The sequence below is a fragment of the Miscanthus floridulus genome, chromosome 15 (assembly GCF_019320115.1).
Source record: "Miscanthus floridulus cultivar M001 chromosome 15, ASM1932011v1, whole genome shotgun sequence".
Lineage (NCBI taxonomy): Eukaryota > Viridiplantae > Streptophyta > Magnoliopsida > Poales > Poaceae > Miscanthus > Miscanthus floridulus.
In genome coordinates, this window is record NC_089594.1 from 61,823,557 (window position 1) to 61,843,256 (window position 19,700).

Here is a 19,700-nt window from a genome sequence, read left to right on the forward strand (position 1 = left end):
TAGGAGACGTGAGGCCATAGGGGAACTGGTCGCATGGCGGTCATGGCGGGGACAACGGTGTCCCTCTGAAGAATTAGCGGAAGATAATAATAGCGAGTAAATAACAGTATGTACGTTACTCACAGTGGGGTTTGAGCCTAGCGTGGGCTCGAAGTGAAGCGTAGGTGCCTCGTCGAAGAGGTCGCCCGGTGGCTCGGTGCTGATGGAGGGCGCTCCTTCTTCGATGGGCGTCGAGACAAGTGTCTCCTCGCGGAGGTGAAGCACGCCAAGCCGGTCAGCGACGAAGTCCAGGCTTCCGAAGTGGAAGGCCTAGGACGACTCGAAGACGGGTGGAATCCACATCCCAATAGGTAGGAGTGTGGGAAACTCTAGTGAGCCGAAGCGAGTCGTATCGCTTGAGCCCACCATGGTGAAGATGGCAGAAATGTGGGCCATCCGATGACCAAATGCGTGAATGTACGACGTCTTCCCCACGGACGGCGCCAACTGTCGGTGCAAAAAGTTACCAACACGTAAATATTTATAGTTTTATCGTACGTTGTAATCGGATGTGGCCTAACACTCAATGACACAGGGTTTATACTAGTTTAGGCAACGTGCCCTACGTCTAGTTTGAGTTGGTCGGTGACTTTATTCCTGAGCTCAGGTGCTTGAAATTTGCTATGGGGTTACAAACGAGAGGGAGTAAGATGAGGGTATCAGAGGTCCGGTCGAACTCTAGAGCCTGACGGCCTAAGAGTGATGGGAGCTCGGACGTGCGCTAGGTGTTCGAACATATGCTCTGTCTGGCTTTAGAGTTCTAAAGCAAAGCAGAGGGAATCGGAATCAAGTGTCTAAATCATTCTCCTTTTAGAGAGAGCGCATCCCCTTTTATAGATGAAGGGGGTGGTTTTACAAGAGAGGGAGTGTGAGAGAAAGAGAGAGTATGTGCTACCTAGTCTTGTTGCCCATGTCATCGGGTACAAAATGGTTTGTCGGCGCCCACAAACTGTTGATGTCTGGATGCATGCGGTTGGTTTCACCGTGTTCTTCTGGTATGGCAAATATCGCGCCTACCATACTGTAGGTCAAATATCGACGCCTACAACACTGTTGGTGTTAAAAAATATCTGGAAGGTTATAAAGTACCCTTCTGATATGACCTGACAGTGGCCCCGTTCGCTTGTCTTAAATTTGGCTTGTTCGGCTTATTTTTTCAGCCGGAACAGTGTTTTTCTCTCACAACAATTCAGCCGGAACAGTGTTTTCAGCCAGTTTCAGCCAAAGTTCAGACCAGCGAACGGGGCCAGTACTGTTCTGTAGGTGTGCAGGTACTTGGTATTGTGATTGACTGGAGCGCCCCGCCTTACTTGCTCTGTCCGTTTTCTAGGTCCTCACCGAGCGGGCGTCCTCGGTCGGTCGTTCCCCAGTCGGCTCCGGCCTTCCAGTTGGAGAAGAGCTGTAAGTAGAGGTTTGATGTACTCCCGGTCGAAGAGGCGGGCCAGAGTCGAAAGCGAGCGTCGTTCCTCCTTGGCCAGGCCTTCCGGTCGGAGAGGCGGGCTGGAGTTGGAAGCGAGCGCCGTTCCTCTTCGGCCAGGCCTTCCAGTCGAAGAGGTGGGCCGGAGTTGGAAGCGAGCGCCGTTCCTCTTCGGCCAGGCCTTCCAGTCGGAGGGCGCGGGCCGAAATTGGAAGCGAGCGCCGTTCCTCCTCGGCCAGGCCTTTCGGTCGGAGAGGCGGGCCGGAGTCGGAAGCGAGCGCCGTTCCTCATCGGCCAGGCCTTCTGTCTAAGAGGCAGGCCGGAGTCGAAAGCGAGCGTTGTTCCTCCTCGGCCAGGCCTTCCGGTCAGAAACTGGATCGCCCTTTTGGCCTATCGTTAGGTTTTTGGGCCGGCCTAGGAGTTGCGCGTCGTTCGCAATGTCGTCTGCTGGGCCGAGCTTTTACTGGAAAGCAGGTCTATGAGGGACCCTGGATTTATGAGTCCGACAATGTCAATGACTCATGTGTTAGTGACACATGTTATGGTTTCATTCGTAAGAGTGGTAAAAAAATTAAATGCCCCTTATACAAGTGGACATTTTTTTTGAGGAAATTATACGGGTGGACATGGCTGGCCCTTAATCCTGATGCAACCGGGCTTTCTAACGGGCCCAACGCTAGCTATAGCAGACCATATGCCCTCACGGCCCACCCCAATCTCATAATCGTCGTCTTCTCCCCCTTCGTCGCGGCTAGGGCCGGCGCACCCTTCTCCTCTTCTCTTCTGGCGGCGTCTCCGTCGATCAACTGCGCCGCCTTCGCCCGCATACCCCGGAGGGAGCCGTCATCGTTACCTGCGCCGACCGACGCCTCTGTTGCCTCTCCAGGTGCGTGTCATATTCATCCTCCTCGGAGCTGCTGTTCCGAGCTGTGGTTTCTCCCCCAGATCCAGGACGGACCGGCGATTCCTGTTTTATCTAGGATTTTGGAGGTGTGGAAAGATCTTGTTTTATGGGTTGTGTTGGTTGTGTAGGGGTTGCACGAGGAGGAGGGTCGGGCTTCGCCATGTCGAAGTCGAAGTCGGAGCTGGATGATCTGCTTCTGCAAGCCGCCGGCCGGACGGGGAAGAACCAGTCCCGGCCGAGCAACCCGCGGTGGAATTCTGGGGGGAGCGGCTCCGACGGCTTCGACGACGACGACGACTCCGACACCGCGCCGACCTACTCGAGGAAGAAGCCTTCGTCGCAGGTACCGCTCAAGAAGCGGCACCAGCCGGAGAAGGGCGTCCGGCGTGGCGGTGGTGGGTGGAAGGACGAGGATGATGAGGACGAAGATGGGCGTCGGAGTGGCGGGGAGGACTCGGACAGCGCCCCTTCAGTCGGGAGTGACCTATACAAGGATGAGGACGACAAGGAGCGTCTAGAGAGCATGTCTGAGCTGCAAAGGGAGATGATCCTGCACGACCGGGGCGCCCGCCGCGACGACTACAAGCTCAAGCAGCGGGCACGTGCGTCCTCGTCCAAGACGGACAAGGTGGGTGCGCGAAAGGATAGCAGCCCACCCCCGCCGCCCAGCCGGATGCGGTCTTCAACCCGAACTGACAAGTCTGGATCTGCCGCCAAGAGCGCGCTGGACGAGCTGCGGGCAAAGCGGACTATGCGGCAACAGGACACGGAGGCACGCAACAGGTTCAATGTCCTGCTCCCACATAGTGGCTCACCGACTAGGCGCAGGGCTGGGAGCCCTCCAAGTGATGGGAGCAACGATGGTGATAACAGGGGTAGGCTGAATGACCATGGGAGGATTGCTGATGACGGCAGGGATGATGAATTTGATGAATCGCCGAGTAGGCTTGACCCACTCAAGTTTGATGATGTGAAGAGTATTACCCTCAGGAGGTCAAAGCTGGTGAAATGGTTCATGGAACCATTCTTTGATGATCTAATTTCTGGGTGTTTTGTGCGGCTAGGTATTGGCAAGACAAAGTCTGGGAACCCAAGATACAGGCTGTGCATAGTGAGGAACGTGGATGCAAGCGATCCGTATCGGAAGTACAAACTGGAGAGCTACACGACATGCAAATATCTCAATGTTGTCTGGGGTAGTGAGGCTGATGCTGCACGGTGGCAGATGACTCAGGTATCAGACTCCCCACCCAACGAAGAAGAGTTTAAGGAATGGCTGCAAGAGGCTGAGAAGAATGGTGCACGTATACTGACTCGTCAGGAAGTGCTGGATAAGAAAGAAGCCATTCAGGAGGCCTATAACTTTGTGTATTCAGCACAAACTGTACAGCAGATGCTGAAAGAGAAATCAGCTGTGAGACGCCCTATCAATGTTGCTGCTGAGAAGGATCGGTTGAGGAGTGAGTTGGAGATGGCTCTGAGCCGTAGGAATGAAGGTGAAGCAGAGAGGATTCGTGCGAAGCTGAAAAATCTGCAAAACAGGCTGCAGCCAGTGTCAAAAGATGATAAGGCTGCAAAGTTGGAGGCTATGAACCGGAAGAACCGTGCTGATAACTTCAAGAATGCTTCAGAACTGAAACCTGTAAATACATCTTTGAAGGCAGGAGAGGCTGGATATGACCCTTTCTCAAGGAGGTGGACAAGATCAAGAAACTATTATGCATCGAAGCCAGGAGGAGATAATGCTGAAGAAACTGCCAACGGGTCCAGTAGCAATGTAGTGCCTAGCAATGAAGATATGGAGAGCAAGGCTCAAACTGGTGCAGCAGCCACAACAGCAGCTCAAGTGGCAGCAGCTGATGCCGGGAAGCTCATCGATACCAATGCACCAGTGGATCTGGGAACAGAATCAAATGTGCTGCATACATTTGAGCTTCCTATATCATTGTCTGCTCTGCAAGAATTTGGTGGAGCCAAGGGCCTGTTCGATGGTTACATGGCAAGGAGGCAGAAGATAGAAGCTACAATGGGGTACAAAGTCCCTGACAACGATGGGAGGAGGCATGCTTTAACCCTGAGTGTGAGTGATTACAAACGGCGACGGGGTCTCCTCTGAAGGGTATCTGTGATTGTGCTGGGCAGTGGGCACTCAATGGATTCAACTATCCGCCTGGCTTCAGCGCCTCTGCATTGCTGTGACAATTGTCCAGATCATCTGCATTTTGCCTTATCTTCCTATAAGTAACACAAAACATGCAGAGTATACAATTTCTTTTCATAAATATTACCTGATGTTTGACTGATTATGTTGCTGACATCATGTTTATATATGTGGATTGTGTTATCATCGTATCCTTGTTAGCTGCAAAAACTGGATTCCATAAATAGTTGAATTATTTTTCTGATTCATGTTTTACAATGTCGAATGCGTGAACATATAGCAGAGCTAGCTTATTAACAGCCTCATTTCTGGTTCGAAGAAGTCTTTGGTTCATATATTTTATTCTTGCTCCAAATACTATTTGGTTCGTTTTTCTTGGTTTTTTTCTTTTATCGATCCCTCTTTGAGAGTGTTGGGTTCATGCTGAAATTATGCATATTCTGCTGAATGCCATAATTTTAAGCTATTGCAGTTGTGTCTACTGTCTCTGTGTGATGGCTAGTATACAAGGTATATGTAAATATTCAGTGACCAAAACTCCTGTTCCTATTGTAATTCAGGGTATCTATATAGTGAAATTTATGCAGGCTGTCTGTCTACCATCTCGCAAAATGTATGTCTTGTCTTGTTCAGTATATGCCGGATGCTGTAGCAATTATTGTTGCACCGTTGGAGCTGTAAGAATGCAAAATTGCATAAAATGTGTCAAAATATTCTGCATGACAAGGCTAAGCAAGAACCTTCATAGGCCGGGACTCCTTGATCCACCCCACACCCGGCAAAAAATAAAACAGGAGAAAAGGATCGAACGAAACAATGCAAAAAACAGCTAGACATGCCCATAAAACCACTCATCATGTGGCCAGAAAGCGACCCAACACTGGATACAATGTACATGAGCAGATATCATTGTTTTTCACCAAGGCATCTCTTATTCATCTCGGATCAAGATGGTTCTTCCATGTTCCTGCATTCGATTAGTTTATTACATAGCGAAGCCTTATGGTCAATTGATTACGCAAAAGGTTAGCACTTGAACCAACATTAATCATTCTTCGCCTTGATAAACTTCTTGATGATGCCCATCATCTCACTTCCAGGGAATCGTCCAAGGCAGCCCCTCGCAGTGGCAACCTCGTTGAACTCACACACAGCATCACCACTGAAAGCTTTAAGTTGATCAGGCTTGCGCTCCAGTGATTCTATATCGTCAAACAAATCTTCTCCGGACTTTATTGAAGGGAGGGGGAAATCATCAAGTTGTGTGTTTATAACATTATCCTCCCCAATGGCTGCTGCATAATCTCTGAGTCTGCATATTGCAAATGGGACAGGTTCGAAGCTATGATCACCGTATTCAACAGGAGTAGAATGGTCTCCGGTGACACAAAGAAAGTACTGGTAGTGTCCGGCCTTTTCAGCTTCCCAAAGAAGCCTTGCAAGCTGACCAATAGCTCGATCAACAGCTTCTAGACCCCGTACCTTTAACTTGACAGCCTTATCATGACCAGCATCATCAATGGCCTGTAGTGACATTATAAGAGCTATCAGAATCACATAGTCAGTATGAGTAAAAAGAACCTGAATATGCATTTTACCTTTACGTGCAGGAACCCAAAGTCATATCCATTTTCTGTTCCAGCTTTATATTCATCCTCTCCAGGCACAAAAACACGAGGTGGTGTATCCATAGGGGCAGAGAGTGCCTTGGCTATAGCTTTAGCTTTAGAAGTTAAGAGAGTACGATAATCTCCAGTTGCTCCAGGTGCTTCAAGGATATCAATCCCCAGTGAAAGCCCCAGGCCAGCTATGATCTTAGTAGGAGCAACCATGCATGGTGCAAGTCCATGCTTGGTTTCAAAGGCAGGCACCTAACAAAGCCACATGAAACTTCATTTAAGGGAAGCTTTAGAAGTATCAAGTTCCACTAGGGTAAAAGCATGTCAGATTTAGCAAGGGCAGAAGCAGGTCAAATCCAGAAAATGCATTTGTGAAAGCTCACGAAAGTCGGAACCAATATTTCATATTGCTACTGCAGTACCATATAGGCCTTGTACTAAATCTTTCAAACTAACCTCAATTCGGATACCACAGCCTCGCAATAGCACAACATTTGCGATGTTCTTCCCCTCAGCTGCACGCTTTGCGTTGATAGGGTGAGAAACCAGTATGCGCGTAATCTCTTTAGAAAGCTCATTGACCACAGCTGCAGTGTTTTTAGCTTCTTCTGAGTCATCCAACGGTTCAGCCTTCAGATGCAAACGGTTGTCCTTCAAGGGATCGGTTCCAGAAATGTTCCCACTCAGCTTTGGCCCTTTGACAACCACACCACATCTGTGCTCAGTAGCATACCTGCAGAGAAGGTGTGTGAATTACAGCAGTAACTAAACATAATACATGCTTAAAACGGTGATGAGGTTTAAGTGCTGCACCTTACTCTGACTTCATACTCAGGAAACGATGGAAGCTTCATCCCATCCAACGCAGCACAAAGGATAGGCCCTTCCTCTTCAAAATGCCGATCTGCCCTCCTGCTGACGATAACTCCGGTGCTCTCATCCAGTGTAGCAAAGTTTGACTGCATGCAAATTGTGCAGAGAATTCAGTGGGAAAAACACATTCATCAGTTTATACAAATGGTATTAGAAAACATTAAATACCATCAAGGAAAAAGAAGAAAAAAAAATATAGGGTGAAACATGCTTCTTTCCACACTATTGCTTCTTTCCACACTATTGCCACTTAAATTCAATGGCCCAAGCAATTGCTAAGTAGAGCTAGAGCCCAGGATCCAACAAGAAAAGGTGGTCAAATTTAGTTACTGCATGTGCATTCTTGAATGATACGAACCATTGCTGGCCTAAGATTCTAACGCGATTGAGCTCAGTCGATGATCTGAACAATTACTGCTGGCTATACAAGTTGACAGCAGAAGGAATCAGGTTTAGCAACAGAACATGCAGAGCAAGAATACACTATGATCTGAACTACCACTAACTTATACGATGGATCCAAACAAACCAAAGCTACTCGAGCTGCAATTTTGTGCTCCAAGGACGGGGGTGCCGACCTTGAAGGCGATGTCGCCGGGCGCCATGGCGAGCCCGGCGCCCATGGACTCGAACGCGCCGCGGCCGCGGTAGTACACCCGTGGGTCGTACCCGAGGAGGGATAGGTGCGCCGTGTCGCTGCCGCAGGCGAGCCCCGGCTCCACGGGGTCCATGAGCCCCGTCACCCCAGCCGCCGCCACCGCGTCCAGCCGCGGCGCGCACGCCGCCTCCAGCGGCGTGCGCCCGCCCAGCGACGGGATGCTCACGTCCCCGATCCCGTCCACCAGCACGAACGCCACGCGGCTCCGCCTCGGCCCTCTCCCCTCCGCGCCCGCCATCGCCGTCTCCGTAGCCGCCGCAAAGGCCCCCTCGCCTCCCTCAGTTTCCGCTTTCTGCTGCGGCTTGCGAGATGCTTCTGCCGCGTGCGGCATGCTGGTTCAGCGGCGGGTCGGACCCGGTCGGATCGGACCAGGGCACAGGGTTCGGGCCGGCTCGAATTTCGGCCTGGCCCGGTTCGGTCGCTACAAGAACCGGGCGAGCCCGAGGCCCGGCCCCCAAATCTGCAACGCTTGGCGCTCGCTCGGCTCCGCCCTCCGCCTCCCCTGCCCCGCCCGATCGCCGCCGGTGATCGCCGGGGAGCCGCCAAGGCCGGACGCCGGCGGTTCCCGCTCCCTCCTCCGTGTCTCCCTTCAACTCGCGCATCCCGCCCGCCCGTCTCGTGGCCTTCTGCTGGGGGTTCATCTCGCCGCGGAATTTGGCATGTGACGCGGAGTGAGGGCAACGACGCGCAGCCGGCGGGACCGGATGCGGCGGCGGCGGCGTGCGGTTGATTCGTTAACTGGATTTCGAGATTGATTTGTCGGGATTTTTTTTTTCTCGAGGGAAGCGCGAGGTGAGACACTTGTAAACATAATTTTCCGTGTTTTTCCCCCTCGATTAATTCGTCGGCGCTTGCCATTATTCGATCTAATTTTTTGGGCCGGTGGGAATCTGCTGTCGAGGTGCTGATTTGCGGAATCTTTGTAATGACCCTAGACATTTTTTTTCCATTTTCTTTTGGTGAAGAATGTGATTTCTATTCGGATATCATGTTTGCCTAATGGTAAATGGTAGCATTTGTTTGTTTCGGTGGATTACTAGTTAGTATTGTGTGCAGCATTGTTTTCTTTTAAGCTTCAAAATGTAATTTGTTTTGAATTCGGGACGCTCCTTATTGTATGGGTAATATCACAACTTGGGAGTACCAATGCTATGGCAGATTTGTGCTGTTTGATATGTGGGGAGTTTAGAATGTGGTGGATGAACAGCCATTGTTTCAGCAGTTGTTTAGGTACTTTGGTGGTTTCACTTTCAAGGCTTCAAGAGATTGAATTGAGGGCCTCATGGTATCCATTCAAAATAAGCATTTATAATCACTGGGTCACAAGTGGGCCCAGAGCACAGGTCATCTTTTCTGGTTCGGGTCACATATTTCATTATGATGTTGAGGAACTGCAGTATTCTGGATTGTCAAGCTGTAGCATATGTGTTCAGCTTTCAATAGTCAAAATGAGAGGACGCTCTCAAAATAGAAAAAGAAAAAAGATGCAATTGACTTTGGATGTAATAATAAAGCCATATGGATAGAGATTTTTTGTTGACATTTTAGCAATTGCATGTTTGCAAAGAACTTTAGTGGCTATGCCATTTTCATTTTGTATTATGTGATAAAAATTAGGCTTGACAATAATGCGCTCCCCCTATGTCACCTAGATCCTACTACTATAGATGTTTTGATTATATGTCAGTTCTGCCATGTAACGCATGTGACTGTATTGTAGGTTGCATTTCCAAAATGGTTTGCATGGCAGGGCATTTTAAAATGTCTTCTGTGCTGAAGCTTGTAATGATGGAAAATCACACAGCACCAGGTAAAGTATAGTTAAGATTTTATCCTATTTGGACTTTCCATTTAGCTTGTGAATTTCATGGACAATACTTTAATAGAGGCTTTGAGACCTGTCTCCAGAGTAAAATAAAGAGAAAATTATATTGCACAGTTAGCATGGAAATTTGATATATCATTTATTAAGTGTACAATTCCAATGTACTTGCATGATTTGATTGGATTTGTGCGGTCCATTAATAAAATTGATAAATTCAGATAGAATGGTGCACCATATCTTTTATTTTACTAGAATGATGTGCAACTTCTAGATATATTGTTTTTTCTTATTTGTAACTTGGATATGTAGCAAAAGTGTCGCGGAAATGCGTATGTTGCGTTGGATTTGCGGTCATACAAGAAGAGATCGAGTTCGGAACGATGATATACGTGAGAGATTAGGGGTAGCACCAATTGAAGAAAAGCTTGTCCAACACCGGTTGAGATGGTTTGGACATGTGCAACGGAGACCTCCAGATGCACCGGTGCGTAGTGGAATCCTAAGTCAGGATAGTAACGTGAAGAGAGGCAGAGGAAGACCGAAGTTGACTTGGGTAGATGCAATAAAAGGAGACTTGAAAGGATGGAATATACCCAAAGACTTAGCCTTAGATAGGAGTGCTTGGAAGACAGCTATTCACGTGCCTGAACCTTGATTGCTTCTGTTGGGTTTCAACTCTAGCCTACCCCAACTTGTTTGGGACTTAAAGGCTTTGTTGTTGTTGTTGTTGTTGTGGATATGTAGCAAAAAAAATCAATATTACTAGATCCTTGCAAAGAGAAGGGGAGAATAGTAAACTCTAGAAAACATAATCAATACAAGGAACCTTTGCAAATGGAATATTATTTATAAACGAAACCTTCTATGGATTGAAAAGACAATTTAATCTGTTACTGGATTTTATTATATTTGATTCAGCGCCTCAGTGCAGGGATGCACTTTTTCAGTGTCATGTTTATTTTATGTTCTGGAGTAGAAATGGCATTTGTAGGCCCATAAATATTTTTACTGCATTCAGGTTTCTGGATTTGTTTTTACAGAATGTTGATTGACAATGTGGCCTGTATAGTGCAATATAAATGTTCTTATTAATCAACTTTATAAACTAATCAACGTTAAAAACATATATAATTATTGTGTACAGATTATCTTGGTTTACTGGTAGTTTGATAACCTTCAGATTTCATCATATGCATGCAAAGCAAAAAAATGCTTGTGCTGTTTTTTTGGTCACATGTGCATGGCTAGCTTATGGTTGATCATTGATCATTTGATTGTTATCCATATTTTATTCCTTGAGTTTCTTTTTGTCTCTCTTGAGTGAACAAAACATAGGGACTGGTACCGAGATGATTCAATCCATGCATGTTGGGCATTTGAGCATGAAAAGAATTTGCTCTGTCACTTTTGGCAGATGACGTGATCCGTGAGATGACAGCTGCACAGGTCCTACAAAAGCAACTGTTTGATGCACACGAACCAAATTTGCTAGATGAAAATGGTAAGCTCCACTTGCTGAACCATATATTTCAGTTACTTTCTCTAATACCTACTCTCTAGTACTACCGGTTGAATGTACCTGGTGGAACAGGTAGACATTTTAGTGCTTCCAGCTTCTGCCTCATATCATATGTGTTTATTTATTAGCTTGAGATTTCACTGCCTCATGTGTTTATTTTACCTTCAATGTATACTATTGTGTTTTACTCTGTATTTGTGACACATGTTTCTGTTATATCAGATAGCTGTAACCGGTAGCTTAAACTTACATGTTGATGTCAACCACAGTTTAGCTTTTTAACTTTTCCAATAACTTTGTGCAGATATGCATATATTTGGATCAAAACCAATGGCCGACCCATTGGACTTGGTAACTTTGATGAATCTACCTGTATGATTTCCTTTTTGCCTATGGCTGATCCACTGGATCAAAATCTTATCTTTTATTGAAGGTCTGCTGTAGTACTTGCAAGAAGCCAGTCAAAGCCAGCCAATATGCAGTTCATACAGGTGTTATTAAAATTTTGCTATTACATTATTTAGGTGTAAGTACTTCTGTTCAATCTGCTCAGTTTTAGGAGTTAAAACACAGGTTTAGTTTTGTTATGTTCGTATAATTCATCACCCATCTTGCTGGGAACTAGGCTGTGAACACTTAATCCACAAATTCAAAGTCATAATATATCATGAATCCATACTTTCCAGCACACAAACTTATATTTTGCAATTTGTATGTGCGAAAAGCCCCAATCTGTAGCTATTTACATCATTTAGCTTAATCAATGACTAGTGTAATTTGCTTACTGTTTGATACACTTGCTTAGAAAAGCTGGTGGCATTGTCATTCCAAGCATCAACCGCTCAACTGACCAATATCTTAATCAAAATGTGATGAATAGTCAAATCCCTTATTTAATCTTTTTAAAATACAAACTTTTGTGTTACTTGGTTTATTACTAGCACATTGTAAGATTAATGCTATCCTAGATTTAGAACGTGAAGCCAACCTTTGGAAAATTTTACGATGAGTATGCACCTTGCGTGAAAATGGTATTTAGTACTTCTTTGGCTTGTTCATTGAAACTTTGTTTATTGTGCAGAGCAATGTAGCTCAGGGAAGGTAAACACAAATGATTCAGTGGGTGTAGATCATGCCAGTCCTACAAAGCCCCTGAAGAAGGGCAGAAAAATAAAGTTGATAAGTAATGGAAGTATCCTATTGTTTATGGGGCAGCCTTTTTGTTCTTGTTTACTGTTAGTGCTTACCTGCTGCTATTTGTGTTCTCCATGTGGAATACTCACCTTAAACTTTCTTTTTGTTAATTGGACTCTAAATGTTTGTGGATCTTCGAAAGTTTACTGCCTTGACATCTGATATAGATAAAAAAGTGCACATAAAAGTGAAAGCAAAATCTCAACCTGAAAGCAAGAACGTTGCCAATAGTTTCGAATTGGACAGTGGGCATGCCGCTTCCACAGGTGATCAAAGTTTGTGCTGCTTTCTGTCTAAATATAGTTATCAATCTGGTGTCATTTAATCCTTATTTCTTCTTGCTGACTTTCTCTAGGTCCTTTGACCTGTGTATCTAGTGTTTAAATGATATTGTCAGTATAGCCAGTATGGGCATGAAGAAGTTTTGTGTATCCACGTTAGCTTCTGGTGTCTAATTATATAAGTTTGTGGGACCATTTCATTTGCATGTAAAGATAAAGACCAGTGTCATTTTTCCAGGGATAATACATAGGAAACTAATGCATTGGCTCTTGGATATGTTTTGTCGAAACAATAAAGTGTGTGGGCTTTCCTCTGCCAAAAATGAATGTTTCAGCTGATAACAGTATATCTTTAAATATCATGTCCACTTACAACCTTTTTTTTTGTTTGGCTCAATTGAACTTAAAGTGAAAGGGTATTTTCAAATGTTTCCTTTAAGTGGGGATTAAAGGTTCTCTGATATATTGCATTCTCAGTAACAAGAAAAAAGAACAAAATAAATGGTGTTCTTAGAAAATTATTTGTTTTTTGCTTACTGAGTCAAGGGTTAATTTTACACCTAGTTTGACTGTGATGAAACCTTGCCTGCATAGTTCTAGTCCATACCAGTTGATGGGAGTAAAGTCAGTAACCATAGAATGTTAAGGGAGGAGCTTTTCCCAGAAAATTACTTTTGCCTATCCAATTAAGATTTAACGTTTAAAGTCGGCCCATAATGAAACCTTCGTTGCATAGCTATGCAGCATTAATCAGAAGGCTTACCTTCACTCCTTCAGTACCTGAGACTCTAATTTGGATGTTCATCCAATTTCCCAAACGGTGCATTCACTTGAATAATATATCTTGTTCAATTTTCATTGCGCTGTAACCTCTGACCATATAGTGTTTGATTTTCTCATCTAATTTATATCAGGTGCGCCAGTTCCTCTTGCAACAAAAATGTATCATTCACAGGGCAACTACCGTCTTCGAATGGAGCTTGGCCAGCTTTACCGCGAATCATGTGTGCAGCATTTGAGTGGCCACACAACTCCAAATGTGTCACATGAGAATGGATTGATGGCGTCACGGTTTACCCCATGCGGCAACTCAGCATTACCTGCTTCTCAGAAGAGCCTTGTTCCTCAAACAAAGGTTTGATGCCACCCACCGAGCACTGGCAGGATAGTTTTTCATGTTCCCTTACTGATGATGCATTCTGCTATGGTGCTTCTCATCAGCCTCTTGCAAGCGCATCTGAACTGTGCTCAGGATTCCCTCAGCAATTAGCAGCAAGCAGGCCTAACCAGTCACAAGGAATCAAAACTGAGAGAGCAAGTACACAAGCATCTGCAATTAAAACTGAAGGTTCACGATCCAGAGGCAATAAAACTACTGTTCCCCATTTGAGAAACAAAGGTTGGAAATGATCTTTTAATATTCTGCTAAATGTAGTATGTGACTTCATTCATTACAAAATATTAAGTGATTATTCAGTTGTGTTTGCTATCTATAACTGGGGCAGGGCACTTATGTAAAGATAAAGAATATTCCAGTGAAACTATATTATTAGCTATATATAAACTGAAAGTTACGAGGATCTTTACCAACATTTGAGTACGAAGGAAGGAGAGAAGGACATTTATAGGATGGTTAGGGTTCGTGGGAGAAAGACAAGGGACTTCAACCAAGTTAAGTGCATTAAGGATGAAAGGGAGCATCTCTTGGTGAAGGGGGATGAGATCCGACATCGATGGCAAGAGTATTTTGACAAATTATTCAATGGTGAGAATACGGACACAACCTTTCAGTTGGATGACTCTTTTGATGACACCAATAGGCGCTTTGTGCGGAGAATCAAAAAATCTGAGGTCAGAGAGGCGTTGAAAATGATGAGAGGAGGTAAGGCGATGGGACCGGATGGTATCCCAATCGAGGTGTGGAGATGCCTTGGGGACATAGCTATAGTATGGCTAACCAAGCTGTTTAACCATATTTTTCGATCGAACAAGATGTCTGACGAGTGGAGTAGAAGTATATTGGTACCGATCTATAAGAATAAAGGGGATATTCAAAGTTGTAGTGATTACCGGGGAATTAAGTTGATGAGCCATACTATGAAGCTATGGAAGAGAGTTATCGAGCATCGCTTGAAAGCAATAACACGGGTCTCTATGAACCAATTTGGTTTCATATCCGGAAGGTCAACCATGGAAGTCATTTTCTTAATAAGACAAGTTATGGAGCGGTATAGGGAGAAGAAGAATGATCTACACATGGTTTTTATTGATTTGGAGAAGGCTTATGATAAAATACCAAGGAATGTTATGTGGTGGGCTTTGGACAAACATAAAGTCCCAACGAAATACGTCGGGCTCATTAAGGACATGTACAACAATGTTGTGACTAGTGTTCGAACAAGTGATGGAGACACGGATGATTTTCCGATTAGGATAGGACTACATCAAGGGTCAGTTTTGAGCCCTTATCTGTTTGCTTTAGTGATGGATGAGGTCACAAGGGACATACAAAGGGGCATCCTTTGGTGTATGTTTTTCGTGGACGATGTAGTGCTAGTTGATGAAAGTTGGACATGAGTGAATCAGAAACTGAAGTTATGGCGGGAGACTTTGGAGTCCAAAGGTTTTAGACTCAGTAGAACTAAAACTGAGTATATGAGATGTGACTTCGGTACTACTACTCCAGAGGAGGAAGATATTAGTTTGGAAGGTCAAGTAGTGCCTAGGAAAGATACCTTTCGATATTTAGGATCAATGTTACAGAGAGGGGGATATTAATGAAGATGTTAGCCATAGAATCAAAGCAGGGTGGATGAAGTGGCGCCAAGCATCTGGTGCCCTATGTGACAAAAGGGTACCACAGAAGCTAAAAGGCAAGTTTTATAGGACGGCGATTAGACCTGCTATGTTATATGGTGCAGAATGTTGGCCTACGAAAAGACGATGTGTTTAACAGATAAGTGTCATGAAAATGCGTATGTTGCGTTTGGATTTGCGGTCATACAAGAAGGGATCGAGTTCGGAACAATGATATACATAATAGATTAGGGGTAGCACCAATTGAAGAAAAGCTTGTCCAACACCGGTTGACATGGTTTGGACATGTCAAATGGAGACCTCCAGAGGCACCGGTGCGTAGTGGAATTCTAAGCTAGGATAGTAACATGAAGAGAGGCAGAGGAAGACCGAAGTTGACTTGGGTAGAGACAATAAAAGGAGACTTGAAAGGATGGAATATACCCAAAGACTTAGCCTTAGATATGAGTGCTTGGAAAACAGCTATTTACGTGCCTAAACCTTGATTGCTTCTGTTGGATTTCAACTCTAGCCTACCCCAACTTATTTGGGACTTAAAGACTTTGTTGTTGTTGTATATAAACTGAAAGTTCAAAATCCACCTCTATGAGGAGAAGAAAATTTACAGCTCACACTTTGGTTCTGTTCTAAGCTAAGTATGTTATAGTTTTCAGCTTTTCAAGAGTCCGATTTACCCTGTAGTTACATGGCTTCAGGCCTGCAAAACTGTTAGCTCATCTTTTTTAGTTTACTGAAAGGCTCCTGCACCACCACTCTGATGCATGGAAACCTTCTAACGTAAAAAAAAGATGTACTGTATTAGATTATTACCTTGCTAGTAACTAAATATTTCATTTGTTCTCTAGGCAGCAAGAAGACGCAGCAGCAACCTAATGGACATGTTCATGTCATCAAGTCCTCCGTAGAGTAGCCCATTGATAGGTATGTGCCCCCTATTGGCTTTACTCACTTGAGCTTAAATCCAGGCGAACATTTCACTGCTTGACACAGTGATCTTACGCTGATTGATTTCACAGGTAATTTATTGGTCAAGTGGAAGTGTCTCCACTGGGGAACAGTCTCTTCTTTTCTCCTTTCCTAATGAAATTGGTTATTGTCAGGATGGTTCTGATTTGGACCGTCCCGATTCGAGGTTGTTTTATTAAGTCAGGATATCTGAAATTCACGGCAATATGTGATACCATCTCACGTATCTAAGCTCTTAGTTAACATGGTTTCATCTGTTTTTGCTCAGGTTCGTCGGCTATTGGTACAAGAAGCTAACAGCACTAGTTGTAGCACTGATGATGAAGTTACCAGTAAATACGGCCGCAAAGGCCTTCGCTTATTCCTGCCCCTCTTGCTGCGGAAGGTTGTGAACCTGATGAACATTTTGAATATAGCCCTCATCTTTTGGGCATCTGAGTTTTAGTTGACTCTCGTGTTTGTGTTTGATTCTTTCCCTAAGTTTACCTTTCTGGCGGCAATTTGAACCCCCTTATTACGGACTACGGCTGCTGTTTTTTTTTATTTTTTTATTCCAAAAGCTCACCTCCCTTGAAAGCTTGTCGCTGTTGCTGGGCGTTTTGGGGGGATCTGGTTGTAAGTTGATGGGGCGATTGCGTGGCAGAGTTGTTTCAGGGCATGTTTGGTTGTAGGCAGCAACTTGCCACACCAAAAACTCGCAACTTTGGTCGTTGCTTGGTTGTCGTGTAACCATTGGCTGTCACAACTGTTGTTTTGCTTCTGCTGCTTGTTGTTTTGCTGTGTGGCTAAGGGCGTCTGCAGTGGGCGTTCTTTAGCCGGTTCGATCTAATAAATGCGATCATAGGACCGAGTCCTATACATTGCGTACTTGATTCTATGAAGAAGCCGCTCGTATCCAACGAACCTGTTCCTATTCTCTTCTCTCTCTCGCGCGCGTCGGAAGTTAGACTGAGGAAAGAGAGGGGATCGGCAGATAGTAATAAATGGTGGGCTTAATTATAAACTCAGATTTGGTTCTACACATTGAAAATTAAATACTAAGCAATCACATCATTATGGAACCTGTCAAAAAGCCGACCCCTCATCTATACACTGCAGACGCTCTAAGTGTGGTGTGTGGCGGCCATTGTTTATGCCATGGCTGTGGGGCCACCGAAGGTGCGTGGCAAGACGTGGCAGGCCACCAAACAGGCTCTTACCTTCGCTCCAGTGAAGTCTGCTCCGGAGCCATGGTCCTAATTTCTCGGGGGCAATGTTTCGCTGTCCTTTCACCCATTGGTGGCACAGATGCTTAACGGTATAAGCAACTAGCAGCAGCATTGTCCCATCTCATTATCAGCCAGAGTTAGAAAACACGAGTTCTATCAAATCTGCTCAGTTTTTTTTTAGCACCAAACGACGACATTTGGAAACGGTATTCGTTAGACCGTCTCCGATAGGTGATCTATATGGGCATCTAAATTTAAAATAGGTAGCAGGAGACTTAAAATCAGTCTCCAACCAAGTATCTACACGGAAAATTCATTTTGGGTTATTTAAGAGGCATAACCTAAATATAAGTATCCTCTCTCCTAAAAACTCATTTGCAGAAAGAATTATCTTTTGGGTCCTGTTGTTGGAGAGGATGTCGAATGAAAATTGAACCCTTTAACTGTAGCGTACCTAAATATTAATTGGGTCTTGTATTTTGAGTTTGGTTGTCGGAGATAGTCTTAGATCAGTCGTACTTTAGTCACCATCAAGATAGCTTGTAGCAGGCGGGCATGTTCTTCCAACCATGACATTAAAGTTCCATGCTCATATAACAACATGAAGCATTGCATTTTGTTAAACGCCAAAAGATACGAAAACAAGAACATCTCCATCGTTGCACAGCGCTAGCGAGTTGTGAATCAGAGCTGTTGCTGCGGGGCAATGTTCGTACGAGATTTTTTTAACATTTTTTTAAACTAATTTTAAATCTAATATTGTTTATTTTTTTCAAAACTAACACTTTTAGCCACCTATTGTCATGGCTCGGCGAAAAAGTGTGGCGCGGTGAGAGGGGTGACGTGACGACGACCAGGGCGCTGATCGGTGACGTGGCAGGGTCTGCCGCGTCACCGATCTTAGCGCAGCAGTGACGCGTCATAGCCCACGGTGCGGCAGGACCAGAAAAATAACGCCCGCGAGCTGCCCTCCCTCCCGTCTGCCCGCTAGCCGCCCGCCCTCCCTCCTGTCTGCCCTCCTGCCCGTAGCGCCGCCACCGCCATGCCCGCAGTACGTCGCCCGCCGCGCCTGCACGCCGATCGTCGCGCCTGCCGCGCCACGCACGCCGTCACGACACGGACACCTCACTGCAGTTCAACCCTTGCTAAGGTGAAATTTAGTACCTATTTCTTCATAATCAAAACCCTCGTACCTTCACTACCCCTTTATATTAATCGTTAGCCATTAGATTGAGAGATTCTTTTAAAATATACTTTAGCCGTTAATTTATCTTACATTGTATTATTATTTATATACTTTAATAGTTAATTTTCTTACCATGTATTATTAATTATAGCGAAAACAACTGTCTAATTAAAAAACACGTGAAATATAAATCTATTTATGTGTTTTTTGTGCACTAGGCATACATATATATAGCGACAAATTTGGTTGGTTGAGTTTTTATGATTTAAATTGTTATATGCTTGTTTTCTTACGTGAAAGTATTAATCAAAATGATCATTTTACTCAAGCATATATTGAAAGCACTAGAACCTTCAAAATCATGCACAACATTGTCGATATCGTACTGCTATATATTAGTATTGTGCGAAAAAAGTAGACAACTTGTATTTTTAGATATATTAGTATAGAGTATAGGACTAAGTATGACACACATGATAGTTCTCAATCAATTCATCTTACACTGGGCTACTCATCCCTAGGTTAAAATTATAATGAGCTGCTCTAGCAGATGCAGACAAGCTATTGTAATAATTTAATAAGAAACATTGGTGGACAGCAGGTCCATACATAGAAGTTGTTTATTTTCCTAGTGAAGTTGTTTAATATGTCTGTTAATGTTACTTTGAATATATACATATACTTTCATATTATGTTCCTATTGCATAACAAGTAGTTCAAAATTTGTAATGCTACATAATGTTAATTTAAATATTGTTAATTTGAATACTCTAACCCTTTATTTATCAATTTATAATAGGATGGTCCCTCCCATGCAGCACCCGTTGTACCCTCTTCTTGAGGTGGAGTACGACGAGCCACGCCGAGCACACATCTTGAGTGACACCGACGCAGAGGTGTCCTTGCCTCCTTTGAGGCCCCGCACGCACACCAGGGCGCACCAGTGGGACGAGCGTTATACGCCGTACATACGGCGTGCTGGCTTCCTTGAGCTTGTCCGTGTTGTCAACTACAGTCTTCTGCCCCTTGACTC

The 19,700-nt window shown here is 44.7% G+C and overlaps 3 protein-coding genes across 7 annotated transcripts; 2 read left to right on the top strand and 1 right to left on the bottom strand.

Annotated features, from left to right (window-relative positions):
- Positions 1 to 2,182: 2,182 nt before the first annotated feature.
- LOC136508231 (protein RTF1 homolog) lies at positions 2,183 to 4,712 on the top strand. The gene is made up of 2 exons (XM_066502874.1): positions 2,183 to 2,342; positions 2,489 to 4,712. The coding sequence occupies exon 2, from the start codon at positions 2,521 to 2,523 to the stop codon at positions 4,474 to 4,476; it is 1,956 nt and encodes a 651-aa protein (XP_066358971.1). The 5' UTR covers positions 2,183 to 2,342; positions 2,489 to 2,520; the 3' UTR covers positions 4,477 to 4,712.
- Positions 4,713 to 5,335: 623 nt separating this feature from the next.
- LOC136508232 (uncharacterized) lies at positions 5,336 to 8,017 on the bottom strand. Its single transcript, XM_066502876.1, has 5 exons — positions 7,592 to 8,017; positions 6,954 to 7,099; positions 6,597 to 6,873; positions 6,120 to 6,392; positions 5,336 to 6,045 (listed from the first exon to the last, which is right to left on the bottom strand). Exons 1-5 carry the CDS (start codon positions 8,000 to 8,002, stop codon positions 5,566 to 5,568), a joined length of 1,587 nt encoding a protein of 528 aa, XP_066358973.1. The 5' UTR covers positions 8,003 to 8,017; the 3' UTR covers positions 5,336 to 5,565.
- A 69-nt stretch (positions 8,018 to 8,086) lies between these two features.
- On the top strand, positions 8,087 to 16,782 carry LOC136508233 (uncharacterized). Of its 5 annotated transcripts, none has more exons than XR_010771905.1 (12): positions 8,087 to 8,463; positions 9,392 to 9,481; positions 10,911 to 10,997; positions 11,320 to 11,366; positions 11,449 to 11,506; positions 12,097 to 12,207; positions 12,377 to 12,475; positions 13,405 to 13,625; positions 13,712 to 13,889; positions 16,157 to 16,228; positions 16,324 to 16,439; positions 16,542 to 16,782. XR_010771905.1 is itself a non-coding variant. In XM_066502878.1 (11 exons), exons 2-10 carry the CDS (start codon positions 9,406 to 9,408, stop codon positions 16,210 to 16,212), a joined length of 933 nt encoding a protein of 310 aa, XP_066358975.1. In that variant the 5' UTR covers positions 8,087 to 8,463; positions 9,392 to 9,405; the 3' UTR covers positions 16,213 to 16,228; positions 16,542 to 16,782. The 5 variants fall into 5 exon arrangements, 2 of the variants coding, with proteins under 2 accessions (XP_066358975.1, XP_066358974.1); XR_010771904.1 differs by having other exon boundaries at positions 8,092 to 8,463; positions 16,153 to 16,228; XM_066502878.1 differs by lacking the exon at positions 16,324 to 16,439.
- The last annotated feature ends 2,918 nt before the right edge of the window (positions 16,783 to 19,700 follow it).

Excerpts from the sequence above, each read along its gene's own strand:
- LOC136508232 (XM_066502876.1), bottom strand. The coding sequence starts at position 8,002 with ATGCCGCACGCGGCAGAAGCATCTCGCAAGCCGCAGCAGAAAGCGGAA. Across the intron at positions 7,100-7,591 it reads CCGGCGACATCGCCTTCAAG|TCAAACTTTGCTACACTGGA; the intron begins GTCGGCACCCCC and ends ATTTGCATGCAG. Across the intron at positions 6,393-6,596 it reads GCTGTGGTATCCGAATTGAG|GTGCCTGCCTTTGAAACCAA; the intron begins GTTAGTTTGAAA and ends TGGCTTTGTTAG.
- LOC136508231 (XM_066502874.1), top strand. The coding sequence starts at position 2,521 with ATGTCGAAGTCGAAGTCGGAGCTGGATGATCTGCTTCTGCAAGCCGCC.
- LOC136508233 (XM_066502877.1), top strand. The coding sequence starts at position 9,406 with ATGGTTTGCATGGCAGGGCATTTTAAAATGTCTTCTGTGCTGAAGCTT. Across the intron at positions 9,482-10,910 it reads GGAAAATCACACAGCACCAG|ATGACGTGATCCGTGAGATG; the intron begins GTAAAGTATAGT and ends CACTTTTGGCAG. Across the intron at positions 13,626-13,711 it reads GCCTTGTTCCTCAAACAAAG|CCTCTTGCAAGCGCATCTGA; the intron begins GTTTGATGCCAC and ends GCTTCTCATCAG.